Source organism: Musa acuminata, chromosome BXJ1-3 (assembly GCF_036884655.1).
Source record: "Musa acuminata AAA Group cultivar baxijiao chromosome BXJ1-3, Cavendish_Baxijiao_AAA, whole genome shotgun sequence".
Lineage (NCBI taxonomy): Eukaryota > Viridiplantae > Streptophyta > Magnoliopsida > Zingiberales > Musaceae > Musa > Musa acuminata.
Genome location: NC_088329.1, coordinates 38,063,080 through 38,090,963, shown reverse-complemented (window position 1 = coordinate 38,090,963; position 27,884 = coordinate 38,063,080). Strand labels below are relative to the sequence as shown.

Sequence of the window (27,884 nt, the reverse complement as noted above, 5' to 3'; positions counted from 1 at the left end):
AGTCATGTTGTGCCCAATCCAGTTGGGCTGCTGCGTTCGCTCGCGCGCCGGCCGGCATGTTCGTATGCGCCGTGACCGGTCGAGCGCATGTTTCCTGGTTCTCTAACCGTTATTATTAAATATTAAATTCAATAGTAATGTAACCGTTCTGATTCATAATTTATTATCATAAATTTTTTATTTAATATGATTTAAACGATTTCAATATTTTTATTCATTATACATGAAACCATTATTATTAAATTAAATATTTAATATTATTAAAAAAATTTATTATGGTTCAAACGTTATAAATTTAAATTAATTCTTGAACGTTATGAGTTGATGATGATAAATATTCTTGATGGAAGAATATTTATGTGTATAAAGATTTTGGTTTCTGGACTCAATCATTTCTTTGAAACAAAAAGGTTTTCCTATACCATCTAAAACGAGAGTTTTGGATCGAGAAATGTCAAAGTTCAAGAAGAAATTTCTGTATAAATTTTTGACAACAATAGTTGGAGGTATGCTATTTTGTTTCCACGTTAATTTTATTATGTTTCAATTATAATAATTTCGAAATACAAGTTGACCTCAATAATTTCTTTCATGTGACTGACAAGGTTGCTCTTACTTTATCGTCGGATACACTACAATGCACAACTCCACTTAGTGAAACATCCTCACGTGAAAACATGGTGGGATGCTCCATGAGCAGAGACTGTCTTCCTCGTCAACATTTGAAAACTTAGCTTCTGACTTCGATGAACATGGACAATCATTAAATTAGTGGAGTGCTGCGGCGGCATCTCCTCAAGTGCTAATGATGTGATAGATCGAGATTAGGAATGAGAAATATTTTAGATTCATTGGTCCGACGTAAAGCAAGCTTTTTAGATATAGATTATATAATTTTATTTAATTAATAAATTATAGATTTAATTAAATTTTGACTATGATTATCGATCAATAGAAATAACTTCAATTATAATCGAATTTATGAGAAGATGATTTCAATGAAAAAACTCTTCTAATTATTTATCATAGATACTTTGCTCTCACTTATACCGAACTTCAACCTCCTTCTAACGATTCAATACATGATATGATGTATTGTGACGTTATGTTATACATTGAGGTATTACATATTTTTTTTCATCCCTCATAATTTTTTATTTTATTATTTACGATTATATTATGAAGAATAAAAAAAATGGGTTTAGTGTTTTTGTAGATCGACACCGTTGTTTCTTTATTATATATCTTCATAAAAATTCAATACATGACATACATGATGTTGTGTTATAAATTTTATCTCATCTCCCCTTATTTCTATTTCATAACTTATAGTAAAATTATGAATAATAAAAAAAGAGGAGAATGCTAATCTAATTCTCTTTATATAAATTAACATCCTTGTTATTTTTGGGATTTGATGACGGTACACTTATAAATCAAATAAAGATTTTATAAATAGTATTAAAATTTATATAATTATAATATTTGATTTATTGTTATTAATCTTAGTTTCTTATATTAAAATTTTTCATATAATAATATAATTATAATTTTTATTCATTCTCATCTTTTTCACGACCAGTTTATTGACCAAAAAGAATAGTTATTTAAAGTAAGAGCGAAAAATGCATAGTATCCCATTTAACAGAGGTTTGTGTCGATGGCTACGTGCAACTTTTCCTGCCTCAAAAGATGGGTTCAAGATGTGAATACTTTTCCCATAAGCCTTCGACAGAAGACATAATCGATGTTTTGAAGCTTTAATGACAAACTTTAAGGTGAAAGACTTCTGAGGAGGAAGCCCAACAGGTTTGGTCCAGTTAACTACCAAATTAGTAAGATTGGAGTAGAGAATAATCTCTAAGTTGCTATGGATTAAAAGAGTGACATTACATTTACAACATGGTAAAATGGAGTAAGAGAATAGTCCACATTAGTACATATGGTTTTGGCCATGGTATCAAAGTTTGATCTTTAAAGATTTGATGTATTTTAATCATCCCTAATTTGATTTTGATTCAATAATTATACCTTTTCTAGTAAGGATTAACGCTCGTGTTCGGGATAGAACTTGATATATAGAATTTGATCACGGTTAAATTAGTATAAACTATAGAAAACAATATTATTTGAAATATATTTTGTTTCATAAATATTATTTTCATTATTCCAAAAATAAAAATATTTAGAGTATAGTTAAATACTTGAAACATCTTTTTAAGCACTAATCTCAAACTTATCTAAGTGACAAAGTAATCGAACATACTCTCGATGCTAATTCTATAAATAACAATATCAAACCTTCACGTAAATATGATGAACTCACCTAAGGAGAATTACCCTGAAAAGACATCCAACCTCCTCATAGATCTAATTCTCAAAATATGATAACCTTCAAAAATATGTCCGATCAGGAGTTTACGAAATGGTTCAACGATTAATTTTGACACTAAAATATATTACTTGGATTGTTCTTGCTGTTGGCGAACTGATGTGCTGTGGCTGATGAGTCAGCATGGCCTGGTCCATGGGTCGATGTCGGGAGTCCTCGGTCGGTTGAGCTGGATGCCGAGGTCGATCGAGCCCTCGCGACGGGGTGTCGATCAGGGTTTCTCGGTCTGGGCACCGTTGATGTTGAGTAGTGTCTCTCTATCTCTAGGTTGGTTAGCGGCTCGCCTTTGTACACTGGATGGCAACTCCGAGGTTGGGACTTCTGCGGCTTGAAGGTGACAGCTTTCCTACAAGAATAACCATAGTGGGGTGATTCCCGACTTTGACCCCTCCAACGAGCAAGTTAGTAGTTGTTTTTCTCTTTTTGTCCTCTCCCCTGGCTGGATGCTGGCCAATGGCTTTTATACTACTGTACGAGGGTCGGTCGTATACGGGTTTGGCGTGGTGGCCGATCCTCGAGGGATGAGATGGTACCTTTGTGCGGCCACGGTCTCGGGACGCGTGGAACGGCGCCAGACGACATCATCTCGAGCTTCCGGGATGGGACATACCAAACAATGCCTTGGTATGGATTCTAACTTGGTGCGTGAGGGTGCTCCTCTTGCTAACTCGATTGTAGCACGACGTGGCATCGATTGTGACGTGTCGTGGACCTAAAATATATCTTATCACTTACCCTTAAAATTTCAACAAAATATCATAAATAAAATTTTCAATTAAAGTGAGAAAAGTTTGATGGTCAAGAGTCATCTATCTTCGTACCAAAACATGATCCAAGAATAAGAAAGGAGAAAAAAAATTCAATCGTCAATAATATAAATAAATTTAATTAATGTGAAAATCTTATCGTCCCTTTATTATTACTTGCCCGTATATATATCAAAAAAATGTTAACATAATTTTTAAAATAATAAATAATAAAAATAAGATTCGAACACATTTGAGAGAAGGCCCTTTGGTATAACTTTTCGCCGACGACGCGATACTAGGCTTGGGTTCGTCTAAATAGTCTCGTAGCCATCGGGTAATCGAGCTTTGTTCCGTCCTTCTTGAAGCGGAGGATTTCTTCTATCTAGCTTGGCGGTACCTCCATTTCGACGACCTCGTGAGTCAGTACTGTTGGTGCCGTTACAGACTCAGTTGTCGGGGTCGATGCCATGCTACAAACGGAGGTCGATCTGGCCAACGCATCGGCCCGCATGTTCTGCGCCAGAGGTATTCTAGCGATCGAGAGGCGGTTGAAGCGATGGGCGAGCCGCTTCACCTCTGTCAGGTATAACGCCATCATTGGGTCCCCGACTTCATAGCTCCCGTTGACGTATCCCGTCACCAGCTTGTCATGGACTTAGCTGATTTTCCCTAAGTCATGCGGCACCCTTGCGTGTACGTCCGCAAAGGTTAGCCTCCCCGAAGCCTCTCATTGTCCCTTAGGACTAACAAAAGAGAGAACGGGTTAGAGAGAACGCCTCAATCGGGATCCACAAGCAAACATCTCCGAAAAACACTTCATAGATAATGCAAATTATAAACAGACTTTACAAGCTCTGAACAGTTGCACAATAAAGGGTAGAATGGTCCATTAAAGATCGAAAATCTCTCACATGTGTCCACATGACACAACCTTTATTTACAAGCCTAAAGAGGCCACCAACCTAACTAAAATGGGACTATTAAGCCTTCGGCCGTCCCTTTACATGCTGTACAAGGCATGAACATGCCAAAAGACACGGACATACATAAGCATTACATCAAACATCTTGTTTAGAAGTTTGTCTGTGACAAGCTGGGAGTCGCTGAAGACTTCGAGGTTGTCCACACGCATCTCCAGAGTGAGGCGTAGGCCGTGAAGTAGCGCCTCGTACTCGGCCTCGTTGTTGATGGCTCGAAATTGTAATTGGAGCGACCTATCGTTGGTTTCTCCGGATGGGCCTTTGAGGATAAGCCTGACCTCGGCTGCTTCGGTAGTGGACAAGCCGTCCACATGCAGGGTCCATGTGCTCTTGTTGTTCTCCTGCCCAATAGCATGGTCTTCAGGAGTTAGCTCGGAAATGAAGTCAGCCAGTACCTGAGCTTTGATGGCGGTCCTGGGGGAGTACTGAATGTCGAATTCGCCGAGCTCGACCGACCACCGCAGCATCCGACTCGATGCGTCAAATTTGGAAAGGATTTGTTGCAATGGCTGGTCGGTGATCACTTTGATTGTGTGAGCTTGGAAATAGGGCCGCAGCTATCGAGCCATCTTCATTAGTGCGAGAGTCAGCTTCTCGATTGGGGAGTACCACGCCTCGGACCTGACGAGGACGTGGCTGACGTAGTATACGGGTTGTTGCATTGGTGGCATTTCCCGAACTAACACCGAGCTGATTGCCTGCGTCGAGGCCGCCAGGTAGAGACTAAGGGTTTCTCCTGGCTCGGGTGAGGCGAGTCGGGGCAAGCACGCAAGGCACGCTTTCAACTTTTCGAAGGCTTTTTCGCATTCCAGGGTCCACTTAAAGCTATAGGCCTATCATAGAGCCCGAAAGAAAGGGAGGCACTTATCGCTCGAACGTGACATAAACCTACTGAGTGCTACCAACTTCCCGACGAGTCGTTGCACCTCCTTGACCGAGCAGGGGGAATGCATCTCGGTTATGGCCGAACCTTTTTCGGGTTGACATCTATCCCCCTCTAGTGAATGACAAAGTCGAGGAACCTCCCTGAGCAAACCTCGAAGATGCACTTCGCGGGATTCAGGTGCATGTCGAATAGTCTAAGCATTTGGAATGTTTCCGCTAGGTCGGTCAAGGGCGCGCTTGCAGCCTTGCTCTTTACGATCATGTCGTCCACGTATACTTCAATGTTCCTCCCGAGCTGGTGCTTGAACAGCTTGTCGACCATCCTTTGATAAGTCGCCCCAACGTTCTTCAGATCGAAGGGCATCATTTTGTAGCAATACAACCCTCTATTGGTGATGAAAGCGGTGCTCTCCTGATCTGGAGTCACCATCTGGATTTGGTTGTAGTCCGAGAATGCATCCATGAACGTAAGGAGTTCATAGCCCGTGGTGGCGTCGACTAGTTGGACTATCCTGGGAAGTGGATAGCAGTCCTTGGGGCATGCCCGGTTGAGATCAGTGTAATCAACGCTCATCCTCCAGCTTCCATTGGATTTCTTAACGAGAATTACATTCGATAGCCACCGAGAGTATTTAATGAATCCCGCTTCTTTAAGGCGGTCGACCTTGTCACTGATCGCTTTATGTCGGTCGGGAGCGAACTTCCTTGGTCTTTGCCTCACTGGCCGAGCCTCGGGGTCGACGTTGAGTTGGTGCTGGGTCAATCCCGGGCATCTCCTCGGGGGATCATGCCAACACATTGGCGTTTTTCCTTAGGAAATCGATAAGGTTGAGCCTATCTGCTTCGGGGAGCGTCATCCCGACTTTCATGGTTAGATCGGGTCGGTTCTTTTTCAAGGGTACCTCGGTGAGCTGCTCAGGGGGTTTCAGCTGCATTGGCACTATGGTTCCCTCGCGAGGGTCGGGGACTTGACGGGGGCGTGACTTCCCCGGGAGAGTAACCACCGTAAGATAGCATCGCCTTGACTCTCCTGGATCACTTCGGGATTCCCCGATCCCCGCTGAAGTCAGAAACTTAATGGCCCGGTGGTAGGTGGATACCACCGCCTTTAACTTGTTAAGCGTCGGTCGGTTGAGGATGACGTTGTAGGCTAAGGGCAGGTCGACTACCATAAAGGTAGTCATTATCGTCTTTGCTCTCAGCTCTTCCCCAATGGTGACAGGGAGGATGGTGGTCCCGAGCGGGGAGATGAAATCCCCCATGAATCCAGTGAGTGCCAACGCCATGGGGGTGAGGTCTTCCTTGGTTGAATTGAGCTTCTTGAAGGCATCGAGGTATAGGATGTCGACGGAACTCCCGGTGTCGACCATCATCCTTTTGACCCAAGCGTTGGCGATCCGAATGGAGATCACCAAAGCATCGTCATGATGTGAGCGCTCGACCTCTTTGGCTCCAAAAGTGATTTCAAGCTCGAGCTTGGGCCGGGGATGTTTCTCAATCGCACTCCGGGCATAGGCCTTCCTCATCGTTGAGTTGCTGCCGCCGGCTGCTGGTCCTCCAAAGATGATGTCGATCTATCTTTCGATGGGTCCCTTGGGGCGTGGAGTCGCTTCCCGGGGTTCCTTAAGATAGCGCCCGAGGTGACCTCTCCGGATCAGTTCCTCAATTTGATTCTGGAGGTCATGATAGTCTTTCGTGTCATGGTCGTAGTCCCGGTGGAACTTACAATATTTGGACTGATCTTTGTGAGTAGCTTTCATGGGTTTGGGATGTCGCAAGAGACCTTTCTCTCTGATTTGGAGGAAGATCTCGGTACAAGATGTGTTCAGAGGGAGAGGCGGGGGCCTCGATAGCAATAGCTCTTGTCGGTCGGGCCTCCAGCGGGGTTGCACCGGGGCTGTTGAGGTCATTCCCCCGGATTATTCCACCCTTGGCCTCTTCCTATCCAAGCGCTTTCCCGCCACTAGAGCTTCGGCGACGATGTACTGGTTGGCACGCTGGAGCATTTTGGGGATGGTTACTGGTGGCTTCTCGATCAGCGACCAGAAGAACCTTAAAGGCTTCAAGCCCATCAGAAACGCCTGCATGATTAAAGAAGGGTGAGCGTCCGGGAATCCCCGGATTTCAAAGGCAAAACATGCCACAAACAGAGAGAGCGGCTTGTCTTCGCGCTGGGATAATGCGAGCAAGGTGGCCATGGAAGGCCGGGGTCGCACGCTAGCGAGGAAATTCTTCTCGAACTCCCTAGCGAGCTGATCGAAAGATGAGACCAAGATGTGCATAGTCGATTGAACCACACTCGTGTCGGTCCCTTGAAGGTGGTCGGGAATGCTCGACACATCAGTGTATCAGAGGTGCCATAGAGGGCCATCTGTGCCCAAAATGTGACGACGTGCTTTGTGGGATCAGAGCTGCCATCGTACGTCTCCAATGCCGGCAGTCTGAAGTAGAGGGGTACCGGCTTGTCCTGTACTTCCTGAGCGAAGGGGGATCTGCCCGAGTTGCCTTCGTTCGACTCGCTCCACTACTTTTGGAACTCGCGCTGGAGCTTGTCCAGTCGTTGGTTGACCCGGGACAGCTAGATCCTAAACGAGTCATCCGCCAAGCCGGACGATATGGTGTCAGGCTCGGAGCGAGGCGGTGTGATTCGGCAGGGTGCGAGTATGCTCTGCTCGAGCAGACCTCTCGGGTCTATCGTCTGCTCTTGGGCTTCTCTCGTCCTGACCTGCTCCTTGCTCGGCCTTTACTGGGTCGGGTCAGTTGGGGGAGCTGCTAGCCGCACGATTTAGGGAATGAGTGGGACGAGCGTCTGCATCATCCCCGCTATTGCTTGTACTTGCTTGGTCAGGTTGAGGAACGCCTCGGGCGATACGACCGAGGGTCCTGTGGTAAGTCCGGGGGACAACAACCCTGGGTCGTTGAATAGGCGCTAGTAGCGATCTGACGTCAAAGCTGGGATCCCCCCGTCTCTGAGGATGAGGGACTGGTCTCCGGGCCCGACAAAGGGGTGACTGGTCGGTGGTTCTCTTTCAGGGAGAGCTTTTGCGATATGACCCTCCTTCTAGTGCCAAAAATGTTAGTGAACTGATGTGCCGTGGCTAATGAGTTAGCACAACATGGTCCATGGGTCGATGTCGGGAGTCTTCAATCGGTTGAGCTGGATGCCGAGGTCGGTCAGGCCCTCGCGACGGAGTGTTGATCAGGGTTTCTCGGTCCGGGCACCGTTGATGTTGAGCAGCATCTCTCTGTCTCCAGGCTGGTTAGCGACTTGCCTTTGTACACTATATGGCAACTCCCAGGTCGGGATGCTTGCAGCTCGAGGGTAGAATGACCTTCGTCGGGTGATTCCCGACTTTGGCCCCTCCGACGAACAAGTCAGTAGTTGTTTTTCTCTTTTTGTCCTTTCCCTTGGCCGGATGTTGGCCATGGGCTTTTATACTATTGTACGAGGGTCGGTTGTACGGGGGTTTAACATGGTGGGTCGATCCTCGAGGGATGAGATGGTACCTTTATGCGGTCGTCGTCCCGAGACGCACGGAACGACGCCAGACGACGCCGTCTCGAACTTCCGGGACAGGACATACCAAACAACACCTTGGTACGAATTCTGACTTAGCGCGTGGGGGTGCTCCCCTTGCTGATTCGACTGTAGTGCGATGTGACATCGATTGTGATGTATCATGGACCCAAAATATACCTTATCACTTATCCTTCAAATTTTAACAAAATATCATAAATAAAATTTTCAATTAAAGTGAAAAAAATTTGATGGTCAAGAGTCATCTATCTTTGTACCAAATTTAATCGTCAATACCATCTTTGTACCATCTTTGTACCAAGAATAAGAAAGGAAAAAAAAAATTCAATCGTCAATAATATAAACAAATTTAATTAATGTGAAAATCTTATCGTCCCTTTATTATTACTTGCCCGTATATATATCAAAAAAATGTTAACATATTTTTTAAAATAAATAAATAATAAAAATAAGATTCGAACTCATAAGGATCTATCAAAATCATATTAGTCAAAGTACCTTCAAATGGGCTAAAATCAATTTACTAATCCGATAGCAGTTATTTTTCCTTTTCTTTATCATCAAAATAAACGCCACCGTATAAGCAACTCAATCCGTCCATGACACAACGTAGAGGAGACATGCCAGAATTCCTGCGCACATTTTGCGCGTTGCGTCCATCTTCGATCGACTGATGTAACATCGAAACAGACGTTTTAGCACTACAAAAGCGCATACGCAGCCCGATAGAAGCCGCCTCCTATGATATCTCCCCAACGCCGAAATGCCAAGAAGAATGCTGGTGATGGATGACCACAGCAGCACAGAATATATCCTCCACGCACAGATCAAAGTGTCACATCCCATACACTCATAAAAGAACAAGAAAGAGATGATGGTAATTATTCCCATAATATAAAGTGTGTGCCGAAAGAGAGAAAAGCAGTGAAGGCAATAGCCGCAAAACCCGGAAAGTGTCTCATAAGGGGAGCCCTCCTCTTCGATCATTCCATAAGTACTGCCACTAAGATAGACTTCCAATTGGTTTAGGACTCCGTTCCAATCATTCTTCCATGTGGCGCACACCCCCCTCCTCTTGTAGATTGCTTATTTCGAGGGTCTTTATGATCAATGCTTGTGTGTTGTGTTTTTAGGCTTGATTGCTTCCTGATGAGATAAATATATATATATATGCTAATGAATTCGATACTTGGTTTATCCAAAGGCCGTATCAAAAGCTGCAATTTAGTCTTCTTAACCGGCTTACCAAATGGCTTAGCCACAGTCTAACAGGTAGGCAAATGGAGATCATGATGATACACATGGAGGTCTAACGCCTAATGAACTACACAATAATAAATCTAGACAACTTGTTTACTATTGTATTAGCCTCTTTTGGTATCATAATTAGGTACGGATATTGTTTATATATTGGTGTGAAACCGAGGAATAAATCGGTTTAAATTTTATTTTATTTAAAATAAAATTAGATTTTGATATAAGATGATACATGTCAAGTGCGCATGTAAATATCATAAATATCATTTAATTAAAAAACTTATTATGTGTTAAAAAAATGTTAAGTTTTGGTGATAAATCATGTCCAAAAATTAAATTTATTAAGATTAAAATTGTAATAGATTAATGATTCTATGTTTGATTCTGATTCTATCCTGAAATCGAAATTGACAATTCTAATTCGGTACCAATCGGTGGGTTTTGTTTAGTCTCTTTCTTTCACCCGCCCATCGACAAAAATTTCCCTACAATAGGCTTGCACGAGACCACATGACCGCATCGACAAACCTAATTGAATCGTCGGATTAGCAACTCTGTTCATCAAATAAAATAGCGTAGACTATGACCTCCATGATCACTCCACCATCTCTCTCTCTCTCTCATCGCATGTGACCTACCCACTCCCCTCCCTCGTGCCTAGATTCCCATCCTCCTCATCATCCATCACGTCACCACCAGAGGCCCTGATGGTTGCAATTATTATCGTAACCATGTCAGGTTTGAAATCCCAACCGTACTCTCCTACTATGTAAGCGCACACACACACACACACATGCTCCTACCACTAGCCATCCATCACACACTGCTCTCCCTAAACAAAACCTACCGTCACGAGCAGGCGGGCAAAGCGCCCCCACCGCCTCACGTGCTAAAGCGACATCGCATTTCAATTAATCGACTCCCGATAACGTTCTATATATTAAAGCCGACCGTACGACAACACACTGTAGCTTCCCAGTCATATGGTAGGCATCATGTCGATGAGTCTCCATAGATTTGAGATTGACAAGATTAGTTGACCTAATTGGAATCAGATCCCAATTAGCATAAATTGTAGCTCTCGTGGTAAGAGTTCAGCAAGGAACAGAACATCAATTGTCAATGACAAAAGATGAATCGGGATCCACGTTAATGTTGGCTTAAATTAAGACTGCCTCTGTCTGTCACGAGACGCTTAATGCTGCTCATAGCTACTGCCATTATGCCAACGCAGGGGAATCTTCTCCATCAAATTACTGCTCCACCTCTTGCTTTGCATTTGTGACGGCCCAAACGTCTGCAACAAGTTACCTCGGGTTGTGTTTTCATCTGCTCATTGCCCGGCTGGAAGTCTTGGATCCGGAGATTCTGGGTCTTCTCAATGTTAGCGCTGCAGGTGATTTATATTTATTATGTATATATGTGATGGTAAGCCATTGTCGGACCTCTCTTCTCCTTTTCTTCCCTTTCTTCTTTCTACTGCTGCTCCTCGTTTCCCTCCGTCAACATCCTCCACGCTCTCCTCTTTCACCGGCAGCAAAAGAGAGCGCCAGTGAATATAGTAGTAGTCCATGGTAGTGATGCCTGGCGAAGCTGGAAGCGTGTGGAGGGCCTCCTCCTCCTGCTTCTTCCAGCTACTGTTGTGCTCTGTTCTCTTATCCATGGACGCCCGCGCCATCGACCTGCAGGGCGAGGCGCTGCTTTCGTGGAAGCGGAGCTTGAATGGTGATAGCAGTAATGATGATGTACTTGCTGACTGGAACCCGAACGACGCGAGCCCGTGCCGGTGGTATGGCATCACCTGCGACGCCAGCGGCCGAGTGGTGGAGTTGACTCTGCAGTACGTGGACTTGCTGGGCGGCGTGCCGGCCAACCTGAGCGCGCTGGCGAGCTCCCTCTCGAAGCTGGTGCTCTCCGGGACTAATCTGTCCGGCCCCATCCCGCCGCAGCTGGGAGAGCTCCCCCGACTGGTCCACCTGGATCTCAGCGACAATGCGCTCACGGGCTCCATCCCCGACGGCCTGTGCCGGCCGGGAAGCCGCCTTGAGCGCCTTTATCTCAACTCCAACCTACTCGAGGGACCGATTCCGGCCTCCATCGGCAACCTCTCGCTGCTCCGGTGGCTGGTCGTCTACGACAACCAGCTCGAGGGGGAGATTCCGCCGACCATCGGGCAACTCGCGAGGCTCGAGGTATTCCGGGCGGGAGGGAACAAGAACCTGCGAGGTGCATTGCCCCCGGAGATTGGCAATTGCACCAGCATGGTCATCATCGGCCTCGCGGAGACCGGCATCTCCGGTCCGCTGCCCCCCAGCATGGGAGCGTTGAGGAATCTCCAGACGTTGGCCATCTACACCGCGCTGCTCTCGGGCCCAATCCCGCCAGAGTTGGGCCAGTGCGCGGAGCTGCAGAACATGTACCTCTACGAGAACTCTCTCTCGGGTTCCATTCCGCCGCAGCTGGGTCAGCTCAAGAAGCTCCGAAACCTGCTGCTCTGGCAGAACAATCTGGTAGGCGTGATCCCACCGGAGCTCGGAGATTGCGGCGAACTTCAGGTGGTTGATCTCTCGATGAACGGCTTGACGGGGAGGATCCCCGCCACCCTCGGCAACATCACTGACCTCCGGGAGCTCCAGCTAAGTGTGAACCAGATATCAGGCCCGATACTACCGGAGATCGCTCGCTGCCGGAACCTCTCCGACCTTGAGCTTGACAACAACCTGATCTCCGGCGGGATACCAGCAGAAATCGGCCTGCTGGTGAAGCTCCGGACGCTGTACCTCTGGGCTAACCGGCTCACAGGGGGAATCCCGCCGGAGATGGGCGGTTGCGAGAATCTTGAGGCCGTGGACCTGTCGCAGAACAATCTCACTGGCTCCATCCCCAAGGGAATCTTCCGGCTGAGGAGCCTGAGCAAGCTGCTGCTCCTGGACAACGATTTGTCCGGCCCAATCCCGCCAGAGGTCGGCAACTGCTCGTCTCTTGTCCGCTTCAGAGCCAACGGAAACGGGATCACCGGAGCGATTCCTCCGGAGATTGGCCTGCTGAAGAACCTCAGCTTCCTAGATCTCAGCTCGAACCGGCTTGCCGGAGCCATCCCTGGGGCGATGGCGGCGTGCCGGAATCTGACCTTCGTCGATCTCCACGACAACAACATCGGCGGCAGCCTACCGGATGGGCTCTTCGAGGGCCTCGTATCGCTACAGTACATAGACCTCTCCGATAACTCCATCGGTGGGGATCTGCCGCCGGCAATCGGTTTACTGACCTCACTCACAAAGCTTACTCTCGCGAGGAACCAGTTCTCCGGCCAGATCCCGCCTGCGGTCGGCTCGTGCTCGCGGCTCCAGCTGTTGGATCTGAGCAATAACAGGCTCTCCGGTGAGATCCCAGCGACCATTGGCAAGATAATGGCGTTGGAGATCGCCGTGAATCTGAGCTACAACGACCTTTCGGGCCAGATACCGGCGGAGTTCGCAGCGCTCATCCGGCTCGGGGTGCTTGATCTCTCCCACAACCGGCTCTCGGGCGACCTCCAGCCCCTGGCCGCCCTCGAAAACCTCGTTGCCCTTAATGTCTCCTTCAACAACTTCTCCGGCCGCGTCCCGGACAGCGTCTTCTTCTCCAAGCTCCCGATCGGCGACTTAGAAGGCAACCCAGCACTCTGCCTCGCCCGCTGCTCCGGTTTCGACGATGTCAGCGACCGAATCAACGCGCGGAGGGCTGGCCGCGTCGCAACGGCGGTGCTCCTTTCGGCTGCGGTCGTGCTATTCGCCACGGCGGCCATCGCCCTTGCTAGCAGGAGAAGGGCCCACCGCGAGGACGGGTGCGACGAGGAGGAGAAGGACGGCGACTTGTCGCCGCCGTGGGAGGTGACTCTGTACCAGAAGATGGAGATTGGTGTTGTCGATGTGGCCCGGAGACTCACGGCGTCGAATGTCATCGGCCGGGGTTGGTCCGGGGTGGTGTACCGTGTGAGGATCCCGGCCACGGGGGCGCTGATCGCCGTCAAGAAGTTCCGCACGGGTGATGAGGCGGCGGCCGCGGCCTTCGCGTGCGAGATTGGAGCCCTGGCGCGCGTGAGGCACCGGAAAATCGTGCGGCTGCTTGGGTGGGCGGCGAACCGCCGTTCCCGGCTACTGTTTTACGACTACCTCCCGAGCGGGACGCTGGGCGGGCTGCTCCACGGCGGAGGCACGGTAGCGGCGGTGGAGTGGGAGGTGCGGCTGGGGATTGCCGTCGGGGTGGCGGAGGGGCTTGCCTACCTGCACCACGACTGCGTGCCAGCGATCATCCATGGCGACGTGAAGACGGAGAACGTCCTCCTGGGCGAGCGGTACGAAGCTTGCCTCGCGGATTTCGGCCTCGCTCGAGTGGTGGACGACGGCGGAGCGGACAGGCGCGATTCCCACACGCCCGCATTCGCTGGCTCTTACGGCTACATTGCTCCCGGTTAGCTCAAGTCTTGTCCTTCATCATCTTCTCTTCTTGTTGGCTCGATCATACAGCTAATCTGAGTTAGTCATCACGTCCACTAATTGCTGCATTTGCTCTGCGCGGAACAGAGCACGGGTGCATGACGAGGATCACAACGAAGAGCGACGTGTACAGCTTCGGGGTGGTGCTGCTGGAGACCATAACGGGGAGGAGGCCGGCGGACCCAGCGTTCGGGGAGGGGCAGAGCGTGGTGCAGTGGGTGCAGGACCACCTCAGGAGGAAGCGTGACCCGGTGGAGGTGGTGGACCCCAGGCTCCAGGGGCGTGCCGACCCCCAGGTCCAGGAGATGCTCCAGGCCCTCGGCATCGCCCTCCTCTGCACCAGCACCCGCACCGACGACCGCCCCACCATGAAGGACGTCGCCGCCCTCCTCCGCGAAATCCATGGCCACGACGATCCCAGCAACCCTGCCGAGGCCCGCAAGCCCGGATCCGTCAGCGTCGGCGATCGAGAGGTCAGAAAGAGGGATGAGCCGGCAGAGGCTGCCATCCGCACCCCCTCCCAATGCTCGCTCGCGTTCTCCTCCTCTTCGCGCAGCATCGACAATTGCTTGCAATGACATCTCTCACCGCCGGCAATCGCTCGCTTGCAATGACATCGGAGACCAGATGCGCTGGAACAATGTCCAGGGCATAATGGTCCGCCGATAAGGAACGCTCCGTTCCGTCGGAGCTCCAAATTAGGAAGAATCATGGAAGGCAAAATTTTCATTTATCCCCTATTCAAAATTAAAATATCATTTCTTGATCGATTAGAATTGTGATATTAATGATATAGTCTCACATGAGAAGTAAATTTATAGGTCATTTAGTCTGATTGAGAAGTATGAGAACCAAAGGCTCGTAAGTCCGTACTCATAAGTCTGTCAGGTCTTCCTTACCTGACATATATAAAGGGGATAATTTCCTGTCAGATCATTTACCTGACTTACCCTTAGAGGTAAAATCATGTGGGTATACTCATTACGGATAATTTCTCGTGAGCCTATGGATCGCACCAATGGCCGACGACCAAATGATCCCTTATCATCTACTAATTCTAAGTTCATTAGCTAATGACATATGTACCCAAAATTAATCGTACGATCGAACCATATAATAATTCAAAGTATATATTTAAAGTACAAAACAAACTCATCATATATAAAGTAAGTCATCTGTATCAACACCAAAGAGTTCTAACCATATATTTCCATCACTACATACATAATTGTTTCAATAAGATGCCGTCACATAGTTTCATTTACGTACCACCAATCCGTTTCTTGAACCTATTTCTCCTTAGATTCCTCTGCAACGAAGAATTCTCCCAGACGACCAAACATTTGGAGGAGTTCTTGGAACTGCAACTTCATACTGGCGTGATATCTCGCTTTTGTTTGGGCTGGTGTCTCCGGTTCTATCTCTGCATCTTCTGCAGTGATATCAGCAAAATTGCATCAAAGTTCACGAAATCAAGTAGATTTCTGTATGTTGCTTACATTAATATGTTCCATGAGGCTAGAGATTGTCTCATTGATTGAGAAAAAGATAGGAGTCAGAAGCTACTGTTTGTACCTTTATGATCTCGGTTGTGTTTCTTCTCTTCTTGCTCTTTGAGTTGCTTCTTCAAGGATTTGGCAGCAGCAAAAACATCTGCAGGCCTCTCCCATCCTCCTCCGAAGACACCGTAGGCCTTCTTGGGTTGCGGGCGAACCAGGAACTCCAGCAATGGCAGCTCTTCTGCGTCCACCCAATGGATGCAGTTGACGGGGCATGAATCGACTGAAACCTGCGCTCGAAACCCTCTCAAATCTTCCACAGAACACAGGCTCAAATGTGGCGTGGGCATTGATTCAGCTCATGTAGTAGCAAGTTTTACCTCTATGTTCTTGGCATGGTCTCCGAACTGAACCTTGACGCGAGCACTCCCAAAAGCTTCATCCATCTCGAACGTCTCGCTTGCATGATGGACACACTCCTGGCAACCTGCAACCCAACATATATGAGAACAACGACCAGAACTTTCGTACCTACAGTACAAGTACGTGTGATGACTGAGATTTCATGAGGTTTCCACCTATGCATCTGTGTTCATCTACGAAGAGAGCTTGTGATCCCAATGGTCCATTCCATGAACTGTAACCTAACCCAGAAAAGTTGCTCCCAGACCATTCAGATCTCCTGCCGCAAGCGGTATCGTATCTTGACCTTGATTCCTCTCTCATCAGTGTACGATACGCCTGGTTCAGCATCAGCGTGTAGTCATGGCCCTGAGATAGAACAGGTACCAGAGTGAATGAATTCAAGTCACCGTTTGTCCTGATCATGGAAGATTTCAGCCTCAAAAATACCAGTAAGAGACCTTTTGGCCGGCGATATCTGGGTGGTGTTTCTTCTGTAAACTCCGGTAGGCATCCTTGATTTGCTGAGGGGTGGAATCAGTAGAGACCCCAAGCAGTTCATAGTAGTTCCTCGGCACGGAATCCTCTCGGCCTTTCTTTCCGCTGCAACATCTGATTCCGGTGGCTGCCCCTCTCGATCGAGCACTGGAAACCAGGAGAATCACAACACAAGCAGTAGCAGAATGAGAAAAGAGAAGATGAGAGTTCAGTCTCCAGCTTGAAACTTGAGTACCAAACAGATTCTTCAGCTAGGGGTGTGTACTTGTACACTGTTGTCTTCCTGGTTGACCGGAAATGGAAGGTGCGATCAACCTTCCCAGGCTTATCGGGCATCGAGAAGGCAAAGGCTGCTGGATTTCTGCTACAGGATATCATTTTCTAGCAATTGATCGCCGATGGAGGAGACAATTAAGATTGCACTCTCCAAACTTGCCGCAGTCCGCTCCCCCCTAAGATATTTGTGTTTGCTAAAGGATGTAGACATAGATATTTCTCTCTCGCGGTTTCCCTTATGTTAGATATTTTTGCCATAATTGGTCGAAATTTACAGAGCTTGAACTATGATTAAATGTTTGAGATTAACTTAAATAGATTAATCGGTCACTTGAGCTCCATTTGGTTTGGATAGGATTTAATTGATCACCGAGTTAATAGGAATCAAATGAAGCCATTAATTCTATTATTTTGAGTAAGTATAGAGGAGGAGATGAGACAAGCAAAAGGATGAAGAGAAGCCGAAGGGTGTCAGCGTTCGGGCGACCTTTAACCCTAATCCGTCCCGGCATCGCTCATGTCGTTTACTTGGGGAATGAGTTCCATGTGTACTGTCATCGTTCGAAGCGTCGGCTGTGTCCTACGCCGCGTTCCACCCCTGGCGACAAATGCTCAAAGCCGCCAGTTTCGCCACCGATCCCTTTGTGCTTGCCGAACCCTCCTCTCTCCTCCTCACCGCGCCGGACAACACAAAGAACCCGTCTTTCCTGAGATTTCCTTCGTGATCACCAGCGCGATGAGCAAAGGCTGGAGCTTTGACAGCTTAACCACCAGTTTTGGATCCGTAGAACTCACCCAACCCCTTGTGGAGAGCGTGCTTCTCGATCTCAAGGAGCCTGATGACGCCAAAAAGGCGCTGACTTTCTTCCATTGGTCATCCCGGACCAGGCGTTTCGAGCACGACCTGCGCTCCTACTGCTTCATCGTTCACATCCTCGTCCGCGCCGGGCTTCTCGTCGACGCGCGGGCGCTGCTGGAATCGGCAATCGGCAAGTACGCCCGGGGTTCTTCGGTCGCGGAGGTGCTTCTGAGTACTTACGAAGCTGTCCTCCCCGGACGCCGCGTTTTCGATCTGCTGCTGCAGACGTACTCGAACATGAGAATGGTCGGGGCAGCTTTCGACGCTTGCAGATACTTGGGAGACCGCGGATTCGATGCGAATCTAATCAGCTTCAACACGATGCTGCGCGTGGCACAGAGATCCGATCAGAGTGGCTTGGCCTGGAAGGTGTTTGAGTATATGTTGGTGAGAAGGATATACCCCAACAAAGCCACGACGCAGGTCATGGTTGACGTGATGTGCAAGGCGGGGGTTCTGCCAAAGATGGTGGGCGTTCTGGATAGGATCCACGGGAAGCGTTGTCCTCCCGGCGTGATCGTGAATGCCGCACTGGCTTTCAGGATCATTGAGGAGGGCAGGGCCGAAGAAGCGATCATGCTGTTGAAGAGAATGCTACAGAGGAACATGGTGCTCGACGATATCGCCTATTCTTTGATAATATCTGCCTACTGCAAGATGCCCAACTTAGATTCGGCATACGAGACACGGAACGAGATGATCAACAGAAGTTGCAGCTTGAATTCCTTCGTTTATACTTCCTTGATAGGATCCTACTCCGAGAGAAGCATCGAAGAGGCTGTTCGACTGATGGAAGAGATGCTCTCGATGGGACTGAGACCGTACGACGAGACTTACAATCATCTGATCGTGGGGTTGTCGAGAACCGGGAGGAGGGAGGAGAGCTTGAAGCATTGTGAGAAGATGCTCGACGACGGGTTCATGCCAAGTTGCAGCGCTTGCAATGAGATACTGAGCACACTCTGCAAAGCCGGGGAGGTCGAGGAGGCCAATCGACTGCTGACTTCTTTGTTGGAGAAGGGACTCGTCCCCGACCGGGACATGTACCTGGGCCTCATCGATGGGTATGGGGATACTGGAAATGCTCGAGAAGTCCTTAAACTGTACTACGAAATGGAGCACAGGGGCATCGGATCTGATCCCGTTGTTTACACGTCCATGATCAGGAACCTGTGTCGATGTGGAAAGGTCAATGATGCTGAGAAGTTTCTTAGCATCGGGGGGACGACGAAGGAATTGGTGCCTACGAGTTGCATGTATGATTCGTTGATCGCAGGGTATTGTATCGAGGGTGATGTGCGGAGGGCGCTTCTCCTCTATGATGACATGATCATGAAGGAGTTGGTCCCGTGTTCAGATACTTTTATGCGTCTAGTGAAGGAAGTGCTGAGAACTCGAGCATCGAGACATTTGTGAATTTGGAAAACTGTTCTGTTGTTTACCGGTCTGCTCTGCATTTTGAGTAACGAACACAATCAATTGTACAATGAGCCATTGATATGATTGGTGAAGCTAAATACATATTATTCTATTTAATTAATTATCTTTATATTTTATTCTCTATACTTTCAAAAATTATATGAAAATTCTTATACTTACAAAAGTGAAACATGACCTTATTTTTCCTCACATCGTCGACTCTGAGATATAATGAAGAATTAGACAAATAATCTCAATCGGTGGTGAATGAATGAGACACAAATGAGCTTAGCCTAAATGAAGAACGGATACGGAAACTCATATGTAGGATTCAAACTCATGACCTATTCTGATATTATCTTAAAAATTTTAATTAGGTAATGATAAATCTCAAAAGTTTATGTTATTAGAAAAGAATTCAACATATTTATACGTTTTAACAAATAAAAAAACTCTATATTTATAAGTTTTAACAAATAAAATGGGAATCATAAAATATAACCACAAAAATGGCTAGATACTCTATCCATCATGACATATTAAATATAATGGCTAAGAAGGATAACTTGCCAATCCAAAATAATCTAGTGAGAATACATTTTTCAAATAATTCTGTGATCATAGATCACCTCGAAGCCCATCTTTTTTATACAAAAATATAAAAAAAATATATTATATTAAATGAGGTACATGACGCTTACACGTAAACTTGAACTTGAGACATATCACACTCACCTTGTACCGATTGTCTTAATATTACACACCTCAGCTATTATTATACAACATCATTGATTAACCTTCTGCCACTGCTTCTAATCCACGCCCAGAAGCAAATCAATTTATTTACGAAGCTTCATGCTCTGTTCTGCTTGGTCTTAGAGGAGCCCATCATTGTCATCCCCCATTATGGACAGAGAGAATGGGGCAATTGCTACATTAAAGGTTGGTGAACCCACCTTATCAATGCGCTTCATTTCAAAGTCACCTTCCTGTACATGTAAATGAAATTTAAATATATCTGGTAAAATGATCTAAAATATGAAAATTTAGATGTCAATTGAAGCCCTAACTCATTCACCAACTGTCATGTAGATTGTCATAGATATTGTACAAAATATCATAAAGACATCAAAGACATTAATTTAATTGAAAGCAAAATGTTAAGAGTTGATCTACAGAATACAGACAGAAGCGCCATTTGTGTGCTTGTATGATGTCATATTTCTTTTAACATGATTTACTTATTCAAAAACTGTAATTATTCCATGATGGGAAGATAGTAAGTAAAGCATACCATTCTTCCACTAGGGGTGCTTAATGGACAAGCAGAAGAATACTCAAATCCAGTCCTAGGATGTATAACAGGTTGTTCACCGATTACACCTGCTCCCCTGAATAAAAAGAGAAGTTAGGAAGAACTTTCGAAGAACATAAGAACATCTAGAAGAACTTGACTGACCAAACATTCTCGGTTCGACCATTAGCATCGGTGATGATCCAATGCCTTCTTAGAAGCTGAACAGGATGCTGTGAATTATTACTGATTCGTATTCTGTAGGCAAAAAAGTATTGCCACTTGGACGGATGGCTCCGGCTCTCGATATAAACACTCCTGACTTGCACTCGAATACCCTAAAATGTTGAGATTTCAAAAGGGGCATACAAGTTTTCAAAAGGATACAGATGCAGTTGTTCATATGAGGATAACATTTCATTTATATATGACTATATGCTTACAATTATTTGATACATGGACGTATATATTGGTGTAATCTGAATCTATTATATTCTTTCTATTTTATAATTTCATCTTATTTTTCTTGTACTTGGGGTCCATAAGAAAGAAAAGATCTAAATTGAAGATCAAAAAGTGAATGAATGAAAATATTTTATTTTTGATGATGTTATTGGAGTGAGATTGCAATTTAATTTTTCATGATGTTATTCCATTGTCTACATGTGAAGTATGAGAGTTACATTCCTAAGTTTGAAGGCCTTATACAGGATAATATAACTTTTGTGCTGGGCATATCACCCAGTTTATCCTGGTTCGTGTACTGATAGTTTGTTGGATCAGTAAATAGAGTCTGTACCAGACCATCCAAAACGGTATTGCAAACCTTGATTTCAATTGTTAATTGAAGAATTATTTTACAAGTTTCAAAACATATATAAAAGATATCTTAGCTGAATAAGGAAAGATCCAATGACTGTTATGCCTTAATATATAAGATGTTATATTCTCTCTTTTTACTTTTTTTTTTTTTTGCCTTTTCTTGTATTGGGGGTCCAAAAAAAGGGAGAAGTGGTCAAAGATTAACAAATGAACAAATTATGTTTCTCCGAAACATGTAAGTAGTGGAAGGTCACATTTTAATTACCTATGATGTAATTCCATTACCTGCATATGTTATCTAAGGAGGCATGAGACTTCATTCCAAGTTACCCCTTGAGCAAAATTGAGTCTAATAGTTAACATTTTTGGTTATTATCTTTTCTATCATTCATCATTATCTTTCACTATTAACATCTTTCTCTTCCTCTCTCTCCTCATTTGAATATAATCAAATAAAAAAAGATTTCTCTGCTCATGATAGATACCCTGGCATTCATCCTAAAATTCAATTTTCTAAATGAACCCAAATTAATATGAAAATAAGATTAAATAGCTTGTCATGGTAGTACTTTGTTGGTTGATTTATGAGGATGTTTTGAGATGATTTTGTACCTGTGAGAAATGGTAGGTTATAGTGAGGCCACAAACCAATAAATCATCATCAAGATCTAAAAGGCAACTATAGCAACTTCATAAAAAGAAATGAATACTTCAAAAATTCAATTAATGACAACAAGCTCCCGAAATTTGAAGCTCAAAATTTGCAAAATATAGAGAGAAGACAAGCATGATCAGTCGCCTCCTATCAAAATTACCCATTTAGTCAATCAACAATTAGTAGAACTGGTAAACGCATTGGTAAAACTTAGCATTCAAGGATGATGAAACCATCAACATGAATAATGAACACAAATTAAACTAATCAAACAAAATACACACAGAGGAATTTTACCAGAGTAGTAGCATCACTCGAACATTTGAGGAGGGAATGTGGTGCTATAATCTTTAACTCATCCCTGTATTTGGCTGCATCCTGGAAAGCATACTCTGATATTAGAATATTGTTAACTCATTGAAATATAACCAGAGGTAGTCCAGTTGGATTGTTAAGAAGTCAACACATAGCCGAGGTAGTCCAAGATATGAGCCTGTAGATGTACCATAGCAAACTGAGCAATTGCTGGAGGACTTGGTGATCAGATGGGTGGGCAGCACTTTCCGGATCCACTTAATTTTTGCAACCAGTGACCTTTTATTTTAATGTCTCAAAATAATGTGCAATTCGGGATGCCCCAAAAAGCATACTTATCCACATGAATAATATTTTGATCTGAACAACTTATTTGCCTATGCGAGAACCAAAAATTCATGATTCAAAAGAATATCATAATATAATACCTCAAATCTCTCCTCTTCAATTGCCTTCCTCAACAACTTGCGAAGGTGCAATGCTGGCTCCTCCTCCTCAAAGAATTTCAAGGAATCCCTGATTCTAGCAGCCTCTTTGTAGTCCTGACAGAACCAGAACAGCCTTATGGCAGTAGAGAAGACTAAGACTTTGTAAGATATGCCGAACTCATTTATATATATGGGTCAAAATCTAAAAATACCTACTCACATATCTATTAGAGAATTTTACAGTTGATAGTAGCACAATACTAGAATATGCCAAACAGCTAAAAATTTAATTAGTCCTCTACTCCTATGTGATCCTCAGTGTCAAAAGAGGAAAAGAAATGAACATAAAGGGGGAAATGGTCGAAGTTTAAGAGTATAAGAACATTAAAGAAAACATCAAAGCAGAGTAGAGACACTGGTGACAATATACAATAAACCACAATGCCTGAACTATTTATGGTGGCTACATGAATTTCATTTTACTGTCGTCGAGCTATGCAAAAGTAATATTTTATTTAAATTAAGAATAATTAAGTCTTTGTCTACAATGCCTATAAATCTAGTTGGCATATGTTAATATCATCTTAAATAACTCTTTCTTATTTTACCAAACTATGCCTAATTGTTCGCGAATAAAAATACTTTTCCCTATCTTTCTAATAAAATCCACACACCCGCCACCTCAACAAAAAGGAAAAAGTTCGAGTGATGTAATGCTACCAGTTTGTTATGTGTCCATTATCAGTTCCAGTCTATGGCCATACAAGCACTCAAGATGAATGTTGCCAAGAAATACTACCCAGACAAGATTGCAGATCCTCACGACAAAGTAGAGCTGTGGAGCAGTTACAAAGTTGTATATCAAAGCATAATCACGCATCAAATGCTGATGATTTGCAGGCATGGTCATTTTTATGCAGAGGTTGCATGCAAGTTTATACTTGCAAAATTTCATAGCAAGAACCCATGCAAAAATTTCATCAAGAATAGAATAGATTTGAGCAGAATCGATGGACAACATCGAATACTAGATTGTCCGGATACAAACTCAAGAAGAAGAAGAAGAAGAAGAAGCCAGGGGAAGCGACGCCCACCTCGAACTTGGCCGCGACCGCCATCTGTTGCTTGAGCAAAGCATACGTCTGGCTCCTAAACAGGAACGAAGCGGCGGCGGAAGAAGCCCCCTCCTCGCCCTCCTCCTTGCCATCCCGATCCCGATCCCGATCCCCATCCGGAGGGGTAGGAAGCGACGATGAGGTTGCTTTCGCCTCCCTAACATTCGCACATCGCCTTCTCGTTCCGATCCCACCGCCTCCTCTTTCCACGATATCACGGGTCGGCCAGCCTCTTCCCGAGGTGGCTTTCGTCGCGGGATTCAACCCTGGCAGCAGCTTCAAGGTCACGAGAGATTGGATCATCTCGACTCTGCTTGCTGGTTGAGCACCAGTTGATTGCTGTTCGATCAATCTTATCTTATCTGTCCCCCAGATTTGTATCGCCCACTCGCCCTTTCTCCCCCAGATCTAAATCTGCGTTCACGGAGAGCGAGTGAGGAGGAGAAACAAGCGCTGCTTTCGACTGTCCGATTCCACATTCGTTAGATTTATGTTTTCGTCCTCGATGACACTGCTCACATAAAAATATTTATTTCCGTTTCATAAGAATATTTGTTATCTAATATGATGGATTGGTGGCGCGGCATGGCATCGTTTAAGGGATAAATAAATTCGTTTTATATGATTTTTTGGGGAAGAAAATAAACGTAGGTTTTGGTTGAAAATTGTGGTATGGACTTTTGGACCTTTGCGATCTTTAATGATCGATGGCGTATCGTGTCGTGGATGTGCAGAAAAAAATCGGACGCACAGGTACGGCTAAGGAGGAGACACGTTTCACATGCGGGACCAATCGAAAGCAGGATCTAATTTGGACAATTTTTATCTAAAATAAACTGTTATTAAAGGGCTTTTATGAGATGATGCCCCGTTTTTTATTTTTGCAAAAGGGATTTTTTTATAATTTTGATCAAAATATTCTTAATAAAATTATAAAAATATAAAGTAATTATCTTTTTATTAGGTTTGACATGATTTTTTAAGATTGAACTGATTTTTTTAGTTAAATCAGACTAAGCTAGTTAAACTAAATCTTAATTATTTAATTAAATTAGATTAATTTTAGATTTCTTTAAATTACGCTCATCTCCTCCTTATACCCCCATTGGCATTCTCTACCTTACCCTTGCTCTTAGCTTCCTCTTCCCTCTCCTCCGTATCCTCGGTTGTACTGTGAGGTCGGGGAAGTGACGTTGTCTCTAGCCGAGGTGTCTCTCGATCACGGGGTGGTCGAGCTCCTGCACAGAAGGCCCTCGTCGGGGGGGGGGGTTCGACCCCTTAGAGATTAAGTTAGTGGTTGTCTTGTTTTCTCTCTTTTTTCCTCTCCCCCTGGCCAGATACCGGTCAGATGCTTTTATACTACTATGTGAGGATCGACTGTACGCGGGTTTTACATGACGATCGACCCTAGAGTGGCGAGGTGGTACCTTCGTGCGGCCGCCGTCCCGGAATACGCGGAACGACATTAGGCGACGTCGTCCTGAGCTTTCCGGGACGGGACATACCGAGGGGTGCCTCGGCATAGCTTCTGTCTTGACGCGTGAAAGTCTCCCCTCATGCTAATGTGGCAAGGGCGCGAGTGGTGATGTAGCTGGAGTCCAAAATATGTCTTATCACTATTATATCTTAATCTTCTCATCCTCCAACTCTAACACAATCACCTCCTCCAATTCTTTAGTTTATATTTAAAAAAAATATTACATTCGATCACATATTCAATATAGAAATATATTATTTTTAAAAATAATCATCCTAAATTTATATAAAAATAAAAAAATAAACATGTTATATCTTATCCTAATAATTCTAAATAAGTTTGATAAATATTTAAAAAGTTATGCTTAAGTTACAATCATATTACACTCGATCATAGACTCAACCCAAAACTATCATATTTTAAAAATTAATCATCCTAAATTTATATAAAAATAAAAAAACTAAATATATTACTATCTCACTTTAGTAATTTAAAAAAAAATTAAAAAAAAATTAATGAAAATTCAATGAGTTATACTCGATCATCGATTCAACCCAAACATATTATATTTAAAAATTTATTTATCCTAAAATCATAAAAATTAGAAAAAAATGATACTAAATATTTTATAGTCATGTGTTAGTAGTTTTGGAGAAATTTAGATTGGATTGATGAAAATACATTGGTTACACTCATTCATAAATTCAACAAAATTCGATCCAATCCGAAATAATTTGATTTGAATCGTGATAATCAGATTAAACTTAGTCAGATCTATGGCTCAAAATAGTTCGATTCAAGGGCATTATCAAAATAAAAAAAATTATCCATCGTAAAAGGCAGAAAACATCATCTAGTAAAAACCTAATACTAAGTGGTTTTTTTTTTTGCTAAATTATCTATTAAATTTCTATGAGCAATTTAATGAATATAATAATTTTAAAAGAATATTATGATTTTAAAAAAAGAAAGATAATTTAATTAAGATAAATTTTACGAAAGTACCGACAGAGGTCACTTATCTAACAAAACAAATAGAAGGTAGGAAGAAATGTAATTTATTTCCCCTAAAAAAAAACATAAAATTTTGACGGTCTTTCCCTATGCGCAGCCCAAAGTGCTGCTCTGTTAAACTCCCAGAAGCATAAGAGTGTCAAAGACTTAGAGAAGAGATTTGAGCATTAATTGTTGTCATAGTTTTATCATCTTCGATGCAATAAATAATAAAGGCGTCATAGTTTTGTTATCTTAGAACCCTTCCTGCTGTGCATAAGAGCTCATGATTCCATTCAAACTGGAATCTAATCGATCCAATCAAATTAGATTAACTATTTGATGGTGTTAGAGTACGAGAGAAAATTTTCAAAATCACAAAAATACTTAGAGATTAACGAGCTAAAAAATATATTAGAAAATCAACGTAATATTTAATGTGATTCGGCAAATCCATATAATCTTCTATTCATTAGGATCATGCAAAGTAATTTTTAAAACTCTAACTCTGGTTTTAAACCGTAACATTGAGAATCTAAAAGATTCAATGAAATTAGAGTAGTCAAATCCTCAAAAGTAGGCACCTCTCTATCACTTATTTTGATGTTCATTTTATCAACTTCTACTATAAAGTTATCACTTAAACTTAATTTATTAGTTATCTTGTTATTTAGTGAATCAAAATAATTCTTTTGAGAACATGAGTAACATAGACAAAATCTAAAATTCAATTCTTTTAGAAAGATGCATCACTTTAAAGATTGGGAGAACATCTCTATCACCATCCATCACAAAAGAGCTCATATCGACCTTTTTCTTTCTTTTTCTTTTTTTTCATATAGTTTTACTTGATATATTCATATTCTTTGCATGTATAGCACTATACAACATCCAAAGATCTAAGTCTTGATCTCGATCTGTCATGCTGAGATCTATCCCTATCAGAAAATCTGTCTCATCGATCTCTACCCTAAGCAACTAATACCCCATCATCCATATTCTCAATTTTATCTTTTTTCTTAGTAATATGAGACATTAAAACTTCTTCATCTCTTTTTTTACTTCTCCAACATTCATAATAATGCTTATTTTCTAACCTTCCTTCCTAACAATGTCATCGTGTAGACATCTCTAACAATTCTATCTTAGTTTTGCTGAGAAGCGAATGACAATGGCAATGGAAGAATACAAAGAATAATTCTTCCCAATGGGCTCAACAGGTTCAAGTCTCCTCCGATAGAGAGAAACCCGAAGCCCTCTTTAGATGCAATGAAACAGGGAAATCACCAACTTTGTGGACTATCAAGCTATCTTGCAGCCATTTCGATCAAAAACTGACCAACATTAGCATTTTCAAAACCTAACGCTACAATTGAGTTAAGAAAAACATATCAACTTCTTTATAGGTGATTTATTCTGAATGCTACAACTCAATTTCTTGCGGTATTTGCTTAACCACTCTTGACAAATAATGTATGAATAAACACCCAAAGAAATTATGATTTAAGATTTAAGATTTAAGATTTAAGGTCTGAGGCGTGGGAGGACGAAGT

The 27,884-nt window shown here is 44.0% G+C and overlaps 4 protein-coding genes across 6 annotated transcripts; 2 read left to right on the top strand and 2 right to left on the bottom strand.

Moving 5' to 3' along the window:
* Positions 1-10,783: 10,783 nt before the first annotated feature.
* LOC135628180 (leucine-rich repeat receptor-like serine/threonine-protein kinase RGI4) lies at positions 10,784-15,123 on the top strand. Its single transcript, XM_065134719.1, has 2 exons — positions 10,784-14,253; positions 14,367-15,123. Exons 1-2 carry the CDS (start codon positions 11,373-11,375, stop codon positions 14,855-14,857), a joined length of 3,372 nt encoding a protein of 1,123 aa, XP_064990791.1. The 5' UTR covers positions 10,784-11,372; the 3' UTR covers positions 14,858-15,123.
* A 268-nt stretch (positions 15,124-15,391) lies between these two features.
* LOC135584625 (chaperone protein dnaJ C76, chloroplastic-like) lies at positions 15,392-17,160 on the bottom strand. Of its 3 annotated transcripts, none has more exons than XM_065134712.1 (6): positions 16,944-17,160; positions 16,642-16,825; positions 16,357-16,549; positions 16,159-16,265; positions 15,855-16,068; positions 15,392-15,711 (listed from the first exon to the last, which is right to left on the bottom strand). In XM_065134712.1, the coding sequence occupies exons 1-6, from the start codon at positions 17,054-17,056 to the stop codon at positions 15,569-15,571; spliced, it is 954 nt and encodes a 317-aa protein (XP_064990784.1). In that variant the 5' UTR covers positions 17,057-17,160; the 3' UTR covers positions 15,392-15,568. The 3 variants fall into 3 exon arrangements, with proteins under 3 accessions (XP_064990784.1, XP_064990772.1, XP_064990780.1); XM_065134700.1 differs by having other exon boundaries at positions 16,914-17,146; XM_065134708.1 differs by having other exon boundaries at positions 16,950-17,145.
* A 219-nt stretch (positions 17,161-17,379) lies between these two features.
* LOC103979263 (pentatricopeptide repeat-containing protein At1g66345, mitochondrial) lies at positions 17,380-19,353 on the top strand. The gene has a single exon (XM_009395341.3). The coding sequence runs from the start codon at positions 17,472-17,474 to the stop codon at positions 19,227-19,229; it is 1,758 nt and encodes a 585-aa protein (XP_009393616.2). The 5' UTR covers positions 17,380-17,471; the 3' UTR covers positions 19,230-19,353.
* Positions 19,354-19,891: 538 nt separating this feature from the next.
* Positions 19,892-24,358, bottom strand: LOC103979264 (uncharacterized). Its single transcript, XM_009395342.3, has 6 exons — positions 23,841-24,358; positions 22,747-22,860; positions 22,301-22,381; positions 20,692-20,864; positions 20,527-20,623; positions 19,892-20,221 (listed from the first exon to the last, which is right to left on the bottom strand). Exons 1-6 carry the CDS (start codon positions 24,162-24,164, stop codon positions 20,108-20,110), a joined length of 903 nt encoding a protein of 300 aa, XP_009393617.2. The 5' UTR covers positions 24,165-24,358; the 3' UTR covers positions 19,892-20,107.
* Positions 24,359-27,884: the final 3,526 nt, after the last annotated feature.

Coding starts and splice junctions, on each gene's coding strand:
- LOC103979264 (XM_009395342.3), bottom strand. CDS start 24,164: ATGATCCAATCTCTCGTGACCTTGAAGCTGCTGCCAGGGTTGAATCCC. Junction 22,382..22,746: donor TTGAAGAGGAGAGATTTGAG/GTATTATATTAT, acceptor TATGCTTTCCAG/GATGCAGCCAAATACAGGGA. Junction 20,865..22,300: donor CGAGTGATGCTACTACTCTG/GTAAAATTCCTC, acceptor TCAACATTTTAG/GGTATTCGAGTGCAAGTCAG.
- LOC135584625 (XM_065134700.1), bottom strand. CDS start 17,056: ATGATATCCTGTAGCAGAAATCCAGCAGCCTTTGCCTTCTCGATGCCC. Junction 16,550..16,641: donor CAGATATCGCCGGCCAAAAG/GTCTCTTACTGG, acceptor GTTCTATCTCAG/GGCCATGACTACACGCTGAT. Junction 16,266..16,356: donor AGATGAACACAGATGCATAG/GTGGAAACCTCA, acceptor GTTGGGTTGCAG/GTTGCCAGGAGTGTGTCCAT.
- LOC135628180 (XM_065134719.1), top strand. CDS start 11,373: ATGGTAGTGATGCCTGGCGAAGCTGGAAGCGTGTGGAGGGCCTCCTCC. Junction 14,254..14,366: donor TTACGGCTACATTGCTCCCG/GTTAGCTCAAGT, acceptor TGCGCGGAACAG/AGCACGGGTGCATGACGAGG.
- LOC103979263 (XM_009395341.3), top strand. CDS start 17,472: ATGTCGTTTACTTGGGGAATGAGTTCCATGTGTACTGTCATCGTTCGA.